Below are 14,355 nucleotides of genomic sequence, written 5' to 3'. Positions count from 1 at the left end.
TAAGAAAGTAACAGTGGAATATCTATATAATGAAACTATACATACACTATACATATAAACTATACATATTTACTACTATGCTATACATATGTACTATGGCGTGCTATGACTAAATACAATACAATTATAGTGCTGTCTACATAACATGCTATAAATCTGTATAAAATGCTATCTAAGCCAACATAAATGCTATCTAAGGGGTTAGGGTAAGTGCTATGGGCTATGGGCCATAACTGCTATGGGCCATAACTGCACTCACGTGTAAAAGAAATGCACCTGCACCATCAAACTTGATGCTGGTTCTCCCAGTGTGGAGGAAGAATGATTAGGATTTTTATTGTGATCTCTCGCCCTCTCAAAATATATAATCCTTGGTTTCTGTTGTGTTTGAACAATTGTCCTCAAAACCACACCTGACACCTCCAGTCGCTGTCATAAGAACGGGAGGTGCGTGCGCTCATGATAGAGCCTGTTTGTGCACGGCTGCAAGCGCACCTGCAGCCCATCGAGTATAATTTATGCTTCGTCCCGCGATGGTGTCGCGCACGCAGACATCTATGCTCAGATGCTCACAACAGTCGCATCCGCGATGCGATGTGAGCAGCTTGTATATCAGCTGTTCTCTGTGCGCAACACTGTATACACAGGTATAAATGTCTCCGGACCATAGACTGTAAAAAATATGGACAAAGCGTTCCCCGGGTCTAACATGAACGTAAAATGAAGCCTGTAATAATATGCTAATTCCTGATGTAAGTCGCCATCTTTGGTACCAGCTGGCCATTGGCTGGCTCCGTTTTGTATACCAGCTGGTCATTGGCTGCCCAGACAACGAGGCGGGACTTCCCCCCTTCTTCTCCGTTGGTTTTTATTTTGACTCGAGTGGGAGGGGAATCCCGATCATAGACTGTAATGGTAGCCACGCCCCTCAGAACATACGCGATGGTTTTTTTTCTTTATGGTCATTTTTTTAATTAATGGGACCATAATTTTCCAAAAAGAATATTATGACATTAGAAATGAGACTTTAAACTAGTGACTGGAAGAAGAAAGTATTCATGACCATGTTTATTAAGGTAATACAGTCTAGGTGAAGTTGGGCCAAAATACATGGGCCTCTATGGAGCTATGGGGCTTTTTGGGTCCGGTCCAGCGCCACAACTACCGATTTCAAATGAGGCTTCACGAAATATCTGGCTGACTGCCCCCCTGCTCCGGACCTAGGGTGCACCTCACTGCTCCTCACCTGGCTGCATCACACAAGAGGTTGAATGAATTGAAACCAGCGCTCCCCAAAACAACAGGTTTGGAGATCTGTTGGGAATTGATTACATGAAACAGTCACCCGTGCGCCCAGTCCCAATGTTTGTAAACAAATAATTGGTCTATACAACGCAACAAACCAGAGACTCTGCGTAATCTAGCTCAAGCCCCCCCCCTCTGGTGGAGATAAAGCAGAACTACACCCAGCAACTTTGTTGAATACGACCTTGTTGAATACGACTTGGGCAGCTTGGGCTTCATAGTTCATACACACATTTCAAACGGACATTCTGTGTTCTGTTTCACGCCGCGAATAGATATACGCTTCACCAAACACTTGTTTGATTGCCCCCCTTCGCCATCAAAAGTGTTTGGTCAAACCACGACATCCATTGGAAAAGTATTGAGGCGGCCATGAAACACAGACGGAACAAGAATGTTAGTTTGATGTGTGTATGAGGCCTCATACACAATACCAAACGAACATTCTTGCTTTTCCAATGAAAGTCGTGGATTGATCAAACATTTGTTCTCAGATTTGTTAAGAGATCTAATTATGCAATATAGGCTGACGCTACAATACCCATTGGTGCTCGAGAATGAAATCCTTCCAGTGCCTTGCTTAAAGACACTTACGTTTCATTTCTATTCAAAAAGACGTCCTGGTCCTCAATGTAGCAATTTTTATATTGACTCATGCTTTCGTTTGAAATGTACCCATTCTAGTGTGAAATAAAATTGTCAATTCCATTTACCTGTCATCTGCTGCCATCTAGTGGGCAATACGCAAATAGTGGCCTAACGTTTTCATTCCTTGAAGTTGCCATTACAGTTCTTTGGCAATAAAACAGGCTCGTGTGCAGCATCTCAACCGGTGTGGTTGGAAGAAAGGAACCCCCAAAGGTGGTCCGTCTCTGCTTGAAGATTCTGACAGGGTAACAGAGAAAATTGCCATTGGTTCCAACAAAAACTTGAGGCGTGAACTCTGTTGATAAAAATCTGGCTTGGGTGAAGTTCCAGTTGGGGTAGCAGTGTGTGGAATCAGTCCCGAAAGGTCAACTCATGAACAGTCCTCCAGGTCCACAGGGAAACCGTTCCAAGTTAAACAATGCAGAGTCCAATAGTTTTCACATGTTAAAAGGAGAAATACCTTTATTTATTTTTAAAACCATTAAAATAAATACTATACAGAATCCAATGTAGAAAAGTTAATCACATGGCTTCTGTCTGAAAAAGGTTAACAATTCCATCACATTTTCTTTAATAAACTCATTTAAAAAATAGCACTGATCATAATACCCCCAGGAATATCTCCCGCTCTCCCCGTGACCACCCCTAATGACAGGCATCTTTTAAACAAAGAAAACACGGAAAACAAACGCAATAATAATCTCAATATACTCAAATAGTCTGCAGTTTGGTCCTTTTTTCACGTCAAAAGACCTCACCCCACATTTCCATGAGGTAGGTTACACTGACGCCAAAGAAAAAAAAAAAAAAAAAAAAAAGCGAAATCTTCAGAGAAAACAAAAATATATCACGAGCTAGAGATGAAAAATCCAAGTTCAGACAGTCCAGTAAAGGCAAAATTCTTCGCCAAAAAGAAAAAAAAAATTAGCATGTGCGTTTTTGCCACTGAACCTTGAAGTCTGCATCGGAAAAACAAAAAAAACGCTACCTTCGACTTATACTCTATGCAAATTAAGCAGTATTAACAAGAAATCGCACAGCAGACAGGAAAGATCAGAAAAGGGGGGAAAACAACTCACTTCTTGATCAATTTTTCTATACAGTTTATTGAAGATGATGCCCCTGTATGTGTAAGCACCCCAAGCACCCCTCCAAACATGATAATTAATAGAGCTTTCTTTTGTTGGAGACATGAAGGAACGTGATTTCTGTCAAGTACATTAATGCTTGCTATGACAAATACTATTCCGATTGTTAAAAGCCCTATGCAAATGTTTTCAAAATTAGCCAACCTACAAGCTTCACCACACAAAAGTGTCGCTTTTGGGACCCGCTGGCGTGTAAGTCGGCCATCTTTGAAAACACTTGCCAATGACTGGCATGCCCAAAACAGGTTCAAAGTGGTTAACACTTTTCTACAACACCCCCCAAAAAGTGTCCAGATTTTTTTTTTCTGCTCTTAAGTTCGAATGAGATGCAGTCTTCAATTCCTTCAGTAAATATTACTTCAACAATTGGTCGACAATTTTATTAACCACCATACCGTTTCAACTCAGTATCAGTCCTTTCTTTTCTAAACAAGTTTAGCAACTAATTTGGTCTCAAAGTCTTTTGCGTTTGTCGAGTGCCATCGAAGGGGGCGGGTCAAACATTGGCATGGCGACAAACGAGATCTTGCATTCGTTTGTTTTGGGGGGACTTTACTACGTTGGGGGGATTTGGGGGATGAAGCGCAAAAATGAAGTCATCAAGGCAGCCTCGACCTGGGGCGGGCAGCGGCATAAATGTACTAAGGCAGGCAGGCAGACAAAGCAGGTTACAGAACAGCCCATCCTTGCCCAGATTAAGATGGCCCAAAAACTTGTGAAATGCAACAACAAGGAAACTAGAACTACAGCCTTCCATTACCAGTTCGTGAGGGGGATGCTGATGGGGGGGAGAAAGTGTGTGTGTGTTGGGGGGGGGGGGGGACAGGAGTGCGGGGACAATTTGTCGGGCCGAGAGTCTGCTCTCGTGGTGGCAGATCTGGGATCAGTGTGAACTAAAGGGTCAAATTGGAGAAAGATGGGGGGGTAGAACCAAACGCCGGGCGGAATCTTCGTTTTTTTTCTCTTCTTTTAGATGAGATCGGCGACATTCATGGGCATCTCCTCCACCGTGGTGTTGTAGAAGGTCTCAATGTCTCGCAGGGTGCGCTTGTCGTCCTCTGTGACCATGTTGATGGCAACTCCTTTTCTGCCGAAACGACCGCCACGACCGATCCTGAGTGGAGAAGAGGATGCAGCAGGATTAGCATTTGATAAGGGTACAGTTTACATTATGGCGGACGAGTGGGCTCAGAAAAATAAGACATGTTGGGGTGAACTACACCTATAAATCTTTTCATCAACACTAGAATGGTTGTGTCCACTGCATGAACCAGCCTTGTCTCACTGAGCAGAGATGACTGGGATTAAAATGGACTGCTTTGTTCTTCCCCTGCCAGATATAAGACTCTGTGACACTGTGGGCCACTGCCTTGCCCAGTGGCAGGGGGCCGAAAGATATCTTAATTGGTAAATGACCACCGCATGAATGTTAACATTTCTGCTGATTTGATCAGCAAATCATTGGGTCTCGTCCTAACCATAAGCTATATTCGTTTGCCTGCGCGATGTGCCAGAATTAGGTTAAGTAGTCTCACATAGCTAGTCAAGCAGAAATGAGCAAAACACCAAAACTGCCAGAAAAAAAAGACATCACCTGTAGGCAGAGATGTGATGGTCTGCCTCGGTTAGACTAGGTTTTTAAGTGCTCACCTGTGGATGTAGTTCTCTCTGTTGGTGGGCAGGTCGTAGTTGATGACCAAGGAAACCTGCTGGACATCGATACCTCTGGCCTGAGGACACAAGAACGTTCATTAGACACCGACAAGAACGTTAATTAGTCACCGACAAACATGCCGACACTAGATCATGTATTTTGACAGTCCTTGAGTGGCTCCACCAACACATTCTGGGAGGTATGGAGACTTTTCTTCCCATATGTACAGAGGATAAACTCTCCTTTCATAGTGTCGCATGAGGTCAGGTGTGGTGCATTGTCACCAGGACGTAGTTTTTGACGGGAGTGCCGTCCAGCTGATTAACATTTATATGGTTACGCTTGCTGATGTGCATATTCAAGTTTCCATTTTTGGTTCCGTGTTTGGGATAAAAGGGATATATTTATGAATAAATTCAATGACGAGGTTTGAGATATGTACATATGCAATGAATGATTCCGTTAATAAAATGCAATAAACAAAGCTATAAAAAGACATGCTGCAACTAGAAAAAACACCTCAACCTGCACAGTTCACTGGGGTGTAGATGCCAGAAAAGAACGCGCACACAGATTGGACACCATGCGGAAACAACGGTCGGACATGCGCTGCTCCATGCTTGCGGTTAGTCGTCGGTCTAATGACAATGTCAGACCAATAGTTTAGTATGTCTAAACTAAAGCCTGTACCCGACAGAAGCACTAAAATCTAAATGCTTTTTCCTCCCTGCAATATAGCCATTACTTTGTGGGGTTAGCCTCAGTAACCTCACCCTCTAGAACGGCAGTGTAAAAACTAAGACATTGTGAGTTTATTTAAATAGCATTCTTGTAGTCTGCTGTTAAGTCGCGAGTAGGGACGGTGAGGCCCTGTCACTGTGGAGAGCAGACACGACTCTACCAAAGAACATTCAGTCCTGCACCAACACAGCAGCTGGGAGGAGAGGGAACCTTGGAGCCAAGTGGAATTTATGCTTGGGTGACAAAGTGTTGGCATGATGGCATTGGAAAATGAGACATTTTTCCATTTGGAAATGCATAATCTTTTTGTCAGGCAACTAGTACTGCATGACACTTCGTCCAAGCACAAATCAACCTCAGCATTTGTCAAAAAGTACAGTCAAGTTTAACAAATAAAACCCTACATACTTTATGGATTGCAGTACCACAAAGATCTATACTTTGTCCTCTACTTTTGCCCCGCACGAGAAATACTCACTTGTAGATCGGCCATTTTCAATAAATGTGATGTCCATGGATTATGACATGCCCAGAATAAGGATACTAGGGTTCATGGTCAAAGTTCTCCAGCTAGAACTTTATGAGCCAACAAGTGAGCAAGACTGTCTGAAACTTAAGGAATCAGATTACCCTTAGTCCTACTAACTGCCTTCATAGACAAGGAAACTCGGTTATAAAGTCAATGCTCTGCATAACAGGAAAGATAAGCTGGGTGTGTCTGCATCAACGTTCCTGACTTGGTGCCAACCTTCCACCACAGACAGTTACTGAGAACTTCTGGTTGTCATTTATCGATTTGAACAAAAACATCCAACTATGCCAACTTCAGAGTTCCCCAAATAGCCCATTCATTACAAGAAATATGCATTTACAACTCCACAAACGATGTGCACACAGGGGATAGTTTACGTACCAGAAGGTCAGTGGTGATGAGGACTCGACTGGACCCAGAGCGGAACTCCCTCATGATAACATCTCTCTCCTTCTGGTCCATGTCTCCGTGCTATAAGACAAGAGGAAAAGAAGCGCCGCAGATCAAGTAGGCACCAAGAGCCTTTAAAAACAGAAGCGCCACAGAGCAACATTTATTTATTTCTTTTTTAAGGTGACGATTGCATCCTTCTGCTAAGGACATGGGGTCATGAAAAAACAAATTGTTGTGTCCACTGCATGAACCAGCCTTGTCTCACTGAGCAGAGCTGACTGGGATTAAAATGGACTGCTTTGTCTCTTCCCCTGCCAGATATAAGACTCTGTGACACTGTAGGCCACTGCCTTGCCCAGTGACAGGGGGCACAAAGACATCTAAGAGTTACCAACAAAAACATTTGCTAATTTGATCAGCTAAAATCATCTAAGTGATTGTCCCCACATCTAACAAATTAACATTGATTTTCCAATATTAAATTGGGGGTCCGTAGACAAATGCATGTCAAACTGGGTGTCCTTGAAATTAAACTGGTTGAGAATCACTGCTAGAGCCGTAAAGATCTTCTCTTATGGGGAGGGGGGGTCCCTGGAATATCTTTTCAAATGGACTAAGTAGTGTCAATTTGGGGGTCCAGTGATCTAAATAAACCCTCCATGGCAGTTAGTCTTACCAGGGCGGAGACGGTGAAGTCCCTGGCGTGCATCTTCTCGGTGAGCCAGTCCACCTTCCTCCTGGTGTTGATGAAGATGACAGCCTGGGTGATGGTCAGGGTCTCGTACAGGTCACACAGTGTGTCCAGCTTCCACTCCTGTGACGAAAGAAAGCCTTGATTAGATGCCAAATAAGTACAATGCAATTTTTCGTTTGCTGTTCCAACTACGAAGCATGCCATTAACGCCAACGGTCTTGTTTTCTACTCTTTGTTGATGCTGTATTCAGAACGTGAGGTTTCTGATCATTGCTCTGAAGCACCAGTGCTCTGGGACGGTTCAGGCCAACAGAACGCTGACCTGGCGCCCACAGGAGACCAGTGACATCGAGAGTCAGTTGACACGCATGGATATCATCACTATACAGCCAATATTCAACAAATGGGGGAAAACTGATCTATAAGCAGAGTTAATTTAGTTGATTTATAGCCCTTAAATTGCTCTCGTTATGTTAGAATGCCTTCTGAAGGCAGAATTTCATGTCAATGGTTTTCCCGTCCGTCTAATCAGTGAGAGCAGTCACTTTGACTGGCAGTTGTGCCTCGTGAGACTTCAGCTGTGTGTTTTTGGGAACTTTGCTTAACATTTAGGTAAAAACTAGGCCTAATGTAGCAAGATCGTGTCTGATGTGCAGTAGTGCAAACAGCAGTGTTGAGCGTGCCAGTAAGATGGTGCCCACCTCCTTCTCCACATTTATGTAGAACTGACGGATACCCTCCAGGGTCAGCTCCTCTTTCTTCACCAGGATGCGGACGGGCTCACGCATGAACTTCTTGGTGACCTCCAGCACGTCAGCGGGCATGGTGGCAGACAGCAGCACAACCTGGGAGAGGAGACGCAATGAGAGGTTACCGTGGCTGGCTGCTTCCGGCGCAAAACTGACACGCTCATCATCAAGGAGATGATGCCTTTAACGCCCAGAGTCGGCTTGGACCGATTTGTATTTTGTCGTATGCCAGTATTGTGCATCTAAAATAGCCGATCCACAAGCTCACGTGTTGCAGCGCTAAACATTGAGCACTTGTAGATTAGCTATTTTTGGGGGCATGACGCAAAGCATAATCATGTATAGATGGATCAGACCTAAAGTAAACACAAGATTTTGAACAAATAAGTGACAAATCAGTGAAATATTAGACTTGCCAATTGCACTCAAATTGCGTGTCTTGAAGTAGTAAGTCACCGTCAACCATTTGTTGTAGGCCCTTGGTCTTCAAATGTGAAGTCAAGGGAACACTACAAGAGAAAGGGTAGTGGCGCTGGAAAGTGTTGCATTTAGTTTTATCATGTCGTCTGCTGTTAAGTCGTGAGTAGGGATGGTGAGGCCCTGTCACTGTGGAGAGCAGACAGTACCATCTACCAAAGAACATTCAGTCCTTTCACCAACACAACAGCTGGGAGGAGAGGGAACCTTGGATAAACTGCTTTTCTTAGCATTGTGGATTCTTGTCAAAAGTAATTATTCTCACCAGATCATTCTGTACCACATACCTGCGTGTTGCTTCCTAATTTCTGGAAAATCTCATAGATCTGGTCTTTGAAGCCTCTGCTCAACATCTCATCAGCCTCATCCAGCACGAACATCTTGATGTATTTCGAGGCTGGGGAGTAACGCAAAATGATAATCACGCACCACAACAATCTACTTGAGCCTACTACATATTTCAGCCAACCCTCAAGAAATCCTTGTTGTTCAACCAATCTTTAGAATCCATTGATGCTGTATTCAGAAAGTGAGGTTTCTGATCATTGCTCTGAAGCACCGGTGCTCTGGGACGGTTCAGGTCAACAGAACGCTGACCTGGCGCCCACAGGAGACCAGTGACATAGAGAGTCAGTTGACACGCATGGATATCATCACTATACAGCCAATAATCATGATGCACACAGATTAGACACACCAACATGCGGAAACAACAATGGTCGAACATGCGCTGCTCCGTGCTTGCGGTTAGGGTTTGAGGTAGGTTGTCGGTCTAATGAGTCGGACCAATAGTATGTCTAAACTAAAGACTAACCATTTCTCTTCTACTAGAACAAAAATGGGAAAATTCAGATAATTATCTTAATTGTTGCCCCTATAGATCTTTTTCAGGGGCAGACAGACTATATATATATATATATATATATATATACACACACACAAACGCATCACATTCAACTGCTATGTGAAACAAAGTATGTGTAATGGTTGTACAATATGACCCAAATTTACAACCTACTCTTAATGAGGTAAACGCAAATCAAGTAGACTTACAGAGGAACTTGCGGTTGAGCATGTCGAAGACTCGTCCGGGGGTTCCCACCACAATGTGTGGGGCCTCGGCCTGAAGCTTCGTCACCTCGTTGCGGACGTTAGTCCCTCCGATACAGGCGTGGCAGCCAGCACCCATGTAGTCCCCCAGGGCCAGGATCACCTTCTGGATCTGTGAGAGTTATAAGGAAGACAGACTCAATGTTACCGCCATGTTCTTGCACCTTTATTTAACAGGACGCCACAAGCTTGAACATAATCCTCTGCAGGGGCGACTGACCAAAGGGACAGTCATCCACACTCAAACATCAACCACTTGTAGGCCCTTGTGCTTCAAAGTTTGTTCATGTGAAGCCATGGGAACACAAGAGAAATGGTGGCGATTTTGACACCGACTTAAGGGTTGCATTTTGTTTCAACATGTCGTCTGCTGTTAAGTCGTGAGTAGGGACAGTGAGGCCCTGTCACTGTGGAGAGCAGACGGGACGCTCTACCAAAGAACATTCAGTCCTATACCCACACCAACACAAGCGCAAAAAACGCAGCTGGGAGGAGAGGGAACCTTGGATAGATAAACTACTTGTTGTGAGTCAAGTGTTTGTGCTAGCAGCACTCACCTGCTGAGCCAGCTCCCTGGTAGGGGCCAGGACCAGGGCCTGTGTGCCCTTGAGCTCCACATCAATCTGCTGCAGGATGGAGATGGCGAAGGTAGCGGTCTTCCCTGTTCCAGACTGGGCCTGAGCAATCACATCATAACCTGTATGGGGACAGAGGACACTAACAGTCTTGACGTTTCACGGCTGATTTATACTCCATCGGTACGAGTGTCACTTGCTGATCTACAAGATAAACGCACTGCAGATGTGACACCTTTTAGGGTATTTTCAGACCATGAGTAGGTTAAAATAGTCATCGTTATGTGTCCACTGCATGAACCAGCCATGTCTGACCACACAGAGCTGACTGGGATTAAAATGGACTTCTTTCTCTCTTCCCCATGCCAGATATAAGACTTAGTGACACGACATGACACTGCCTTGCCCAGTGGCAGGGGTCACATTTCATCTCTATAAGCAATGCTTCGTACTAATACAAAGCAGTTCATCCCTTTATGGCAATCTGTCCAGAGCATCTTTTGGTTGCCAAACATAACTAGTATCCAAGTCCTAACTTGTTCTATTAGCAAGAAATTATCCCCACTTACCCTTGATACAAGGGATAATGGCTCTCTGCTGGATAGCAGAGGGCTTCTCAAAACCATAGGCGTAGATTCCCCTGAGCAGATCCTCACGCAGGGCCATCTCATCAAAACTGTCCACGATCTGGTTCCAGTTGCTCTGCGAGAGAGAACGCAAACCGAGAAAGAACACATCAGAACAAGTGTCAAGGGAAGCGATTAGCTGTACAAGCTTGTACATTTGCCTGAACATAATCCTCTGCAGGGGCGACTGACCAAAGGGACAGTCACCCACACTCAAACATCAACCACTTGTAGGCCCTTGTGCTTCAAAGTTTGTTCATGTGAAGCCAAGGGAACACAAGAGAAATGGTGGCGATTTTGACGCCGACTTAAGGGTTGCATTTTGTTTCAACATGTCGTCTGCTGTTAAGTCGTGAGTAGGGACGGTGAGGCCCTGTCACTGTGGAGAGCAGACGGGACGCTCTACCAAAGAACATTCAGTCCTATACCAACACAAGCAGCTGGGAGGAGAGGGAACCTTGGATAGATAAACTACTTGTTGTGAGTCAAGTGTTTGTGCCCGCAGCACTGATAGCCAGCAGCACTCACTGCTGAGCCAACTCACCTGCAAGCTTGTACATTTGCCTTTTTTTTTTTTTTTTTTACATTTTGGTACTTGGGAAGTGTGCAAACTAAGGCATTTGCAGAATGAACCTCAGGTCTTAATGGGTACCCATGTATAGGAGAAAAAAAAAATACTGTTCTCTTAAGTTAAAATTGTTTAAAGAGAAATATGGCAGGACATACCTCAATGATTCCATCTGGCTCCATGCCCTCGGGGCCATTGTCTCTGTCTCTGAAATCACAAGAGGGGAGCCATGATTAACTGCTGGGGGTATACAATAGCTACAGGATCTCTAGTCTAGTTCCTTTACGCCACACACATGCAATCTGGCATCATCATATTACAATTTCCTTAAGTGCATGCATACAAACAAGATACTGGGGTTAGATTAGGCAATATGCACCGTGACTCACTCAGTTTGGTCAGAGTTGAAACTCCTTTTTAAGCAGCACAAGTGAATGAAGAGAGGGGACAAAAGTGGGGGTTAATAATCTAACATCGGTTGCGGTGGGGAAGAAGAAATTCAGTTAACGCCATGGACCAGCTAGGACCACGGCCTGTCCCCCCCACCCCCAGCACACACAACCAACCAGTCCGCCATTTTTTATTCACAGTATTCAAGATGGTCGTTTTCACAAGGACTGGAAAAATGCCGATGGGAGGCAAACAGGGCGCGGTGTTTTATTACACAAACGATGTACAAGACAAACAAACTCGTGCATATTTGACCGCAAGGAATATTTATACTATGTATTATTTTTTGTACGGAGGCCTTTAGTTCGTCATTTTGTAAAAAATAAAAATGAAGTCACAGGTCACCGAGCAGCGTCGGTCGGGCCTAAAACCATCCAGTCTCTTTAAAAAAAAAAAAGGAAACGTCCAGTCAGCGAAAACCATTCAACTTGACACCAAAAATCTACCGTTCATTCACAACATACATCATCCATTCATTCTTCACACAGTCAGCCATTCACCATGCCTCAAAAAGACAACGCTCCCGTTTCTTTCTAGCAACATCTTTGCGGCCTAGTTAAAAGTGCTACGCTTGAATGTGTGACCTAATGAATTCAGCGACTGGTATTTATGGGGCGACATCGTTCTCTTTGCATTAGGGTACCGGTGTATAATATTCCGTCGAGAATAAAAACAGTTGATGCCACCCATACACGAATGCGTTATATTTAAACACGTCGCAAATACACCACACGCCACGCAAACAGTATATTATATGGACATTTGTTATTTCACACCGACTCGCGCCAACAACAATGAACCATCAGCCAGCCTAACAAACAACAACAGTGACACCTGGCGGTCACACGATTTGATAGCTCACCGCTCTCAGCGTGCCCCGCCGGCATTGTCCTATGTCCTCCGTCCATTAGCTTAGCTCGGCTTGGCTAACTTCGCTCGAGCGACCATGTGCGACGGTAATAATTAGGGAAACGCGGGCTTTAAACGCGCAGCAGTCGCTTTACACTGTCCGATATGGTCCAAATATGTCGAATTACTGCATTAAAAACGGACGTTTATGAATGTTAATGATACAATGGAGAAAAAAATAACGTGGAAAGCAGCGCGAGCGGCGGACCAGGAAGGAAAGGCCTCAGACCTCAACAGCAGAGCATTCACGTGTTCTTCCTCGCCGGGTGCCGGTTTCATTATTAATTAATGTATTTTATTATTTGTATTATAATAACACTCCCAACGTTGCGATCATCAAGATCGTGGCATTCTACATGTCGGCATTGACAAGGCGATTAATCCACCGATTAATTCACATTTTAAAGTGAAAACGTTTCCGGGGGAAAACCCGCGTTTGTATACACACATTGTGTTTAATATAGAAATATGGGATGAGTGATCGATCCACAACGCCAAACAAGAAAACAATGAGCGACAAGTCCAGCGTATTAATATCAAGTCGGGATGGTTTGTAATATAGAGCAAGGCGGGGACGACATGACAGCCATTCCGTGAGATGCGAGCCGGGGCCGTCATTATATTCGTATTACAACAAAAATACAACAAAAATAGACAATATTCCGCGTCCAAAACATTCACAACCACCTCCGTTTTTGGTTAGTAAAAGTATCAAACAAAACGCGGCGGGCTCCCACTCCCAGGGCAGGTAAAACGAACTAAAAATCACATAAAACAAAAACATTTTTTCGTCTCTCACCTCTCTTCATAGTCGGCCGACATTATTACAAAGGAAGAAAGTCTGGCAGGGTTTTATTATATATGACGACGTGGAGCGCCGCGGACGCTTCCCGTTGGGCCGCCACGCCATCAATCAAGTCATAAGCACCGCCCACGGAGCCGCGCGATTGGCCCGAGGCGCGCAGCACGCTAACCTAGTAGGGTTGCCATGTCCGCTTATTATAATCGACCTTTGGCTTGTTTTTCCTGTAAAGTTGGGCTTGTTTATGATTGATTGATCATCTATTCCTAACCCTATTTCACAGTATTTAGAATGGGTACATTTTAAACGAAAGCACAAGTCAATACAAAAACTGTTACTTGTGGATCATAAAAGCATTAAGCATTTATACTTGTTTACAACAGGGTCCACCATTTTCAATTAATGAGAACATTTAGACGTACAACAAGGAAATTATCATATAAAGAAAGTCAAAAATGGAAAAACAAGAACAGTATAGGAAAATGGTTTATTTATGGGGGCCAGTTTCGAATTGCATTACATTTTGGTGGCATAGGAGAGACATGAATTTAGTCTCTTGTTTGAGACGAATCTGGGTTGCACATGGTTTGTTGAACTCCCTCTGGTGTTGTGGGTGTGGACCTGGAAGTATTTAAACAGGTATCTTGGTGGTGTGTAGCCAAGCAAATCTTGTAGACCAGACCCATTGCAAGATGCTTATTTGGGCTTGTTTCCACATGTTTTAATTCTTAAGGGCAGTCCATACTGTCTCCGACCACCGAACCTTTCGTCGGAAAGATCAGACTTAATTTTTTTCTCCGAAGTAGAGTTCGGCGAGTCACAACATCTGGGAGTGCAGCTTTCAGAACAAAAATTCGGAGGAATGCGTTTCAGAAGTTGCGAGTGACGTCATGTTGTAGTTGTACCGGAGCTTTCCGACGAAAAGTTCGGTGGTCGGAGAGAGTATGGACTGCCCTTTATATAAACCAGTGGTT

General features: G+C 44.2%; 1 protein-coding gene across 2 annotated transcripts; it reads right to left on the bottom strand.

The window, feature by feature from the left end:
- Nucleotides 1-3,032: 3,032 nt before the first annotated feature.
- LOC310875578 (eukaryotic initiation factor 4A-I) lies at nucleotides 3,033-13,443 on the bottom strand. 2 transcript variants are annotated; one of them, XM_083788860.1, is made up of 12 exons: nucleotides 13,379-13,404; nucleotides 11,610-11,633; nucleotides 11,379-11,427; nucleotides 10,596-10,728; nucleotides 10,009-10,148; nucleotides 9,395-9,563; nucleotides 8,629-8,738; nucleotides 7,817-7,960; nucleotides 7,098-7,235; nucleotides 6,410-6,499; nucleotides 4,752-4,831; nucleotides 3,033-4,215 (listed from the first exon to the last, which is right to left on the bottom strand). In XM_083788860.1, the coding sequence occupies exons 1-12, from the start codon at nucleotides 13,399-13,401 to the stop codon at nucleotides 4,071-4,073; spliced, it is 1,245 nt and encodes a 414-aa protein (XP_083644986.1). In that variant the 5' UTR covers nucleotides 13,402-13,404; the 3' UTR covers nucleotides 3,033-4,070. The 2 variants fall into 2 exon arrangements, with proteins under 2 accessions (XP_083644986.1, XP_083644987.1); XM_083788861.1 differs by lacking the exon at nucleotides 11,610-11,633 and having other exon boundaries at nucleotides 13,379-13,443.
- Nucleotides 13,444-14,355: the final 912 nt, after the last annotated feature.

Source organism: Protomyctophum parallelum (genome assembly GCF_964188405.1).
Source record: "Protomyctophum parallelum genome assembly, chromosome: 18".
Taxonomy (NCBI): Eukaryota; Metazoa; Chordata; class Actinopteri; order Myctophiformes; family Myctophidae; genus Protomyctophum; species Protomyctophum parallelum.
This window is presented reverse-complemented; position numbering and strand designations above follow the sequence as displayed.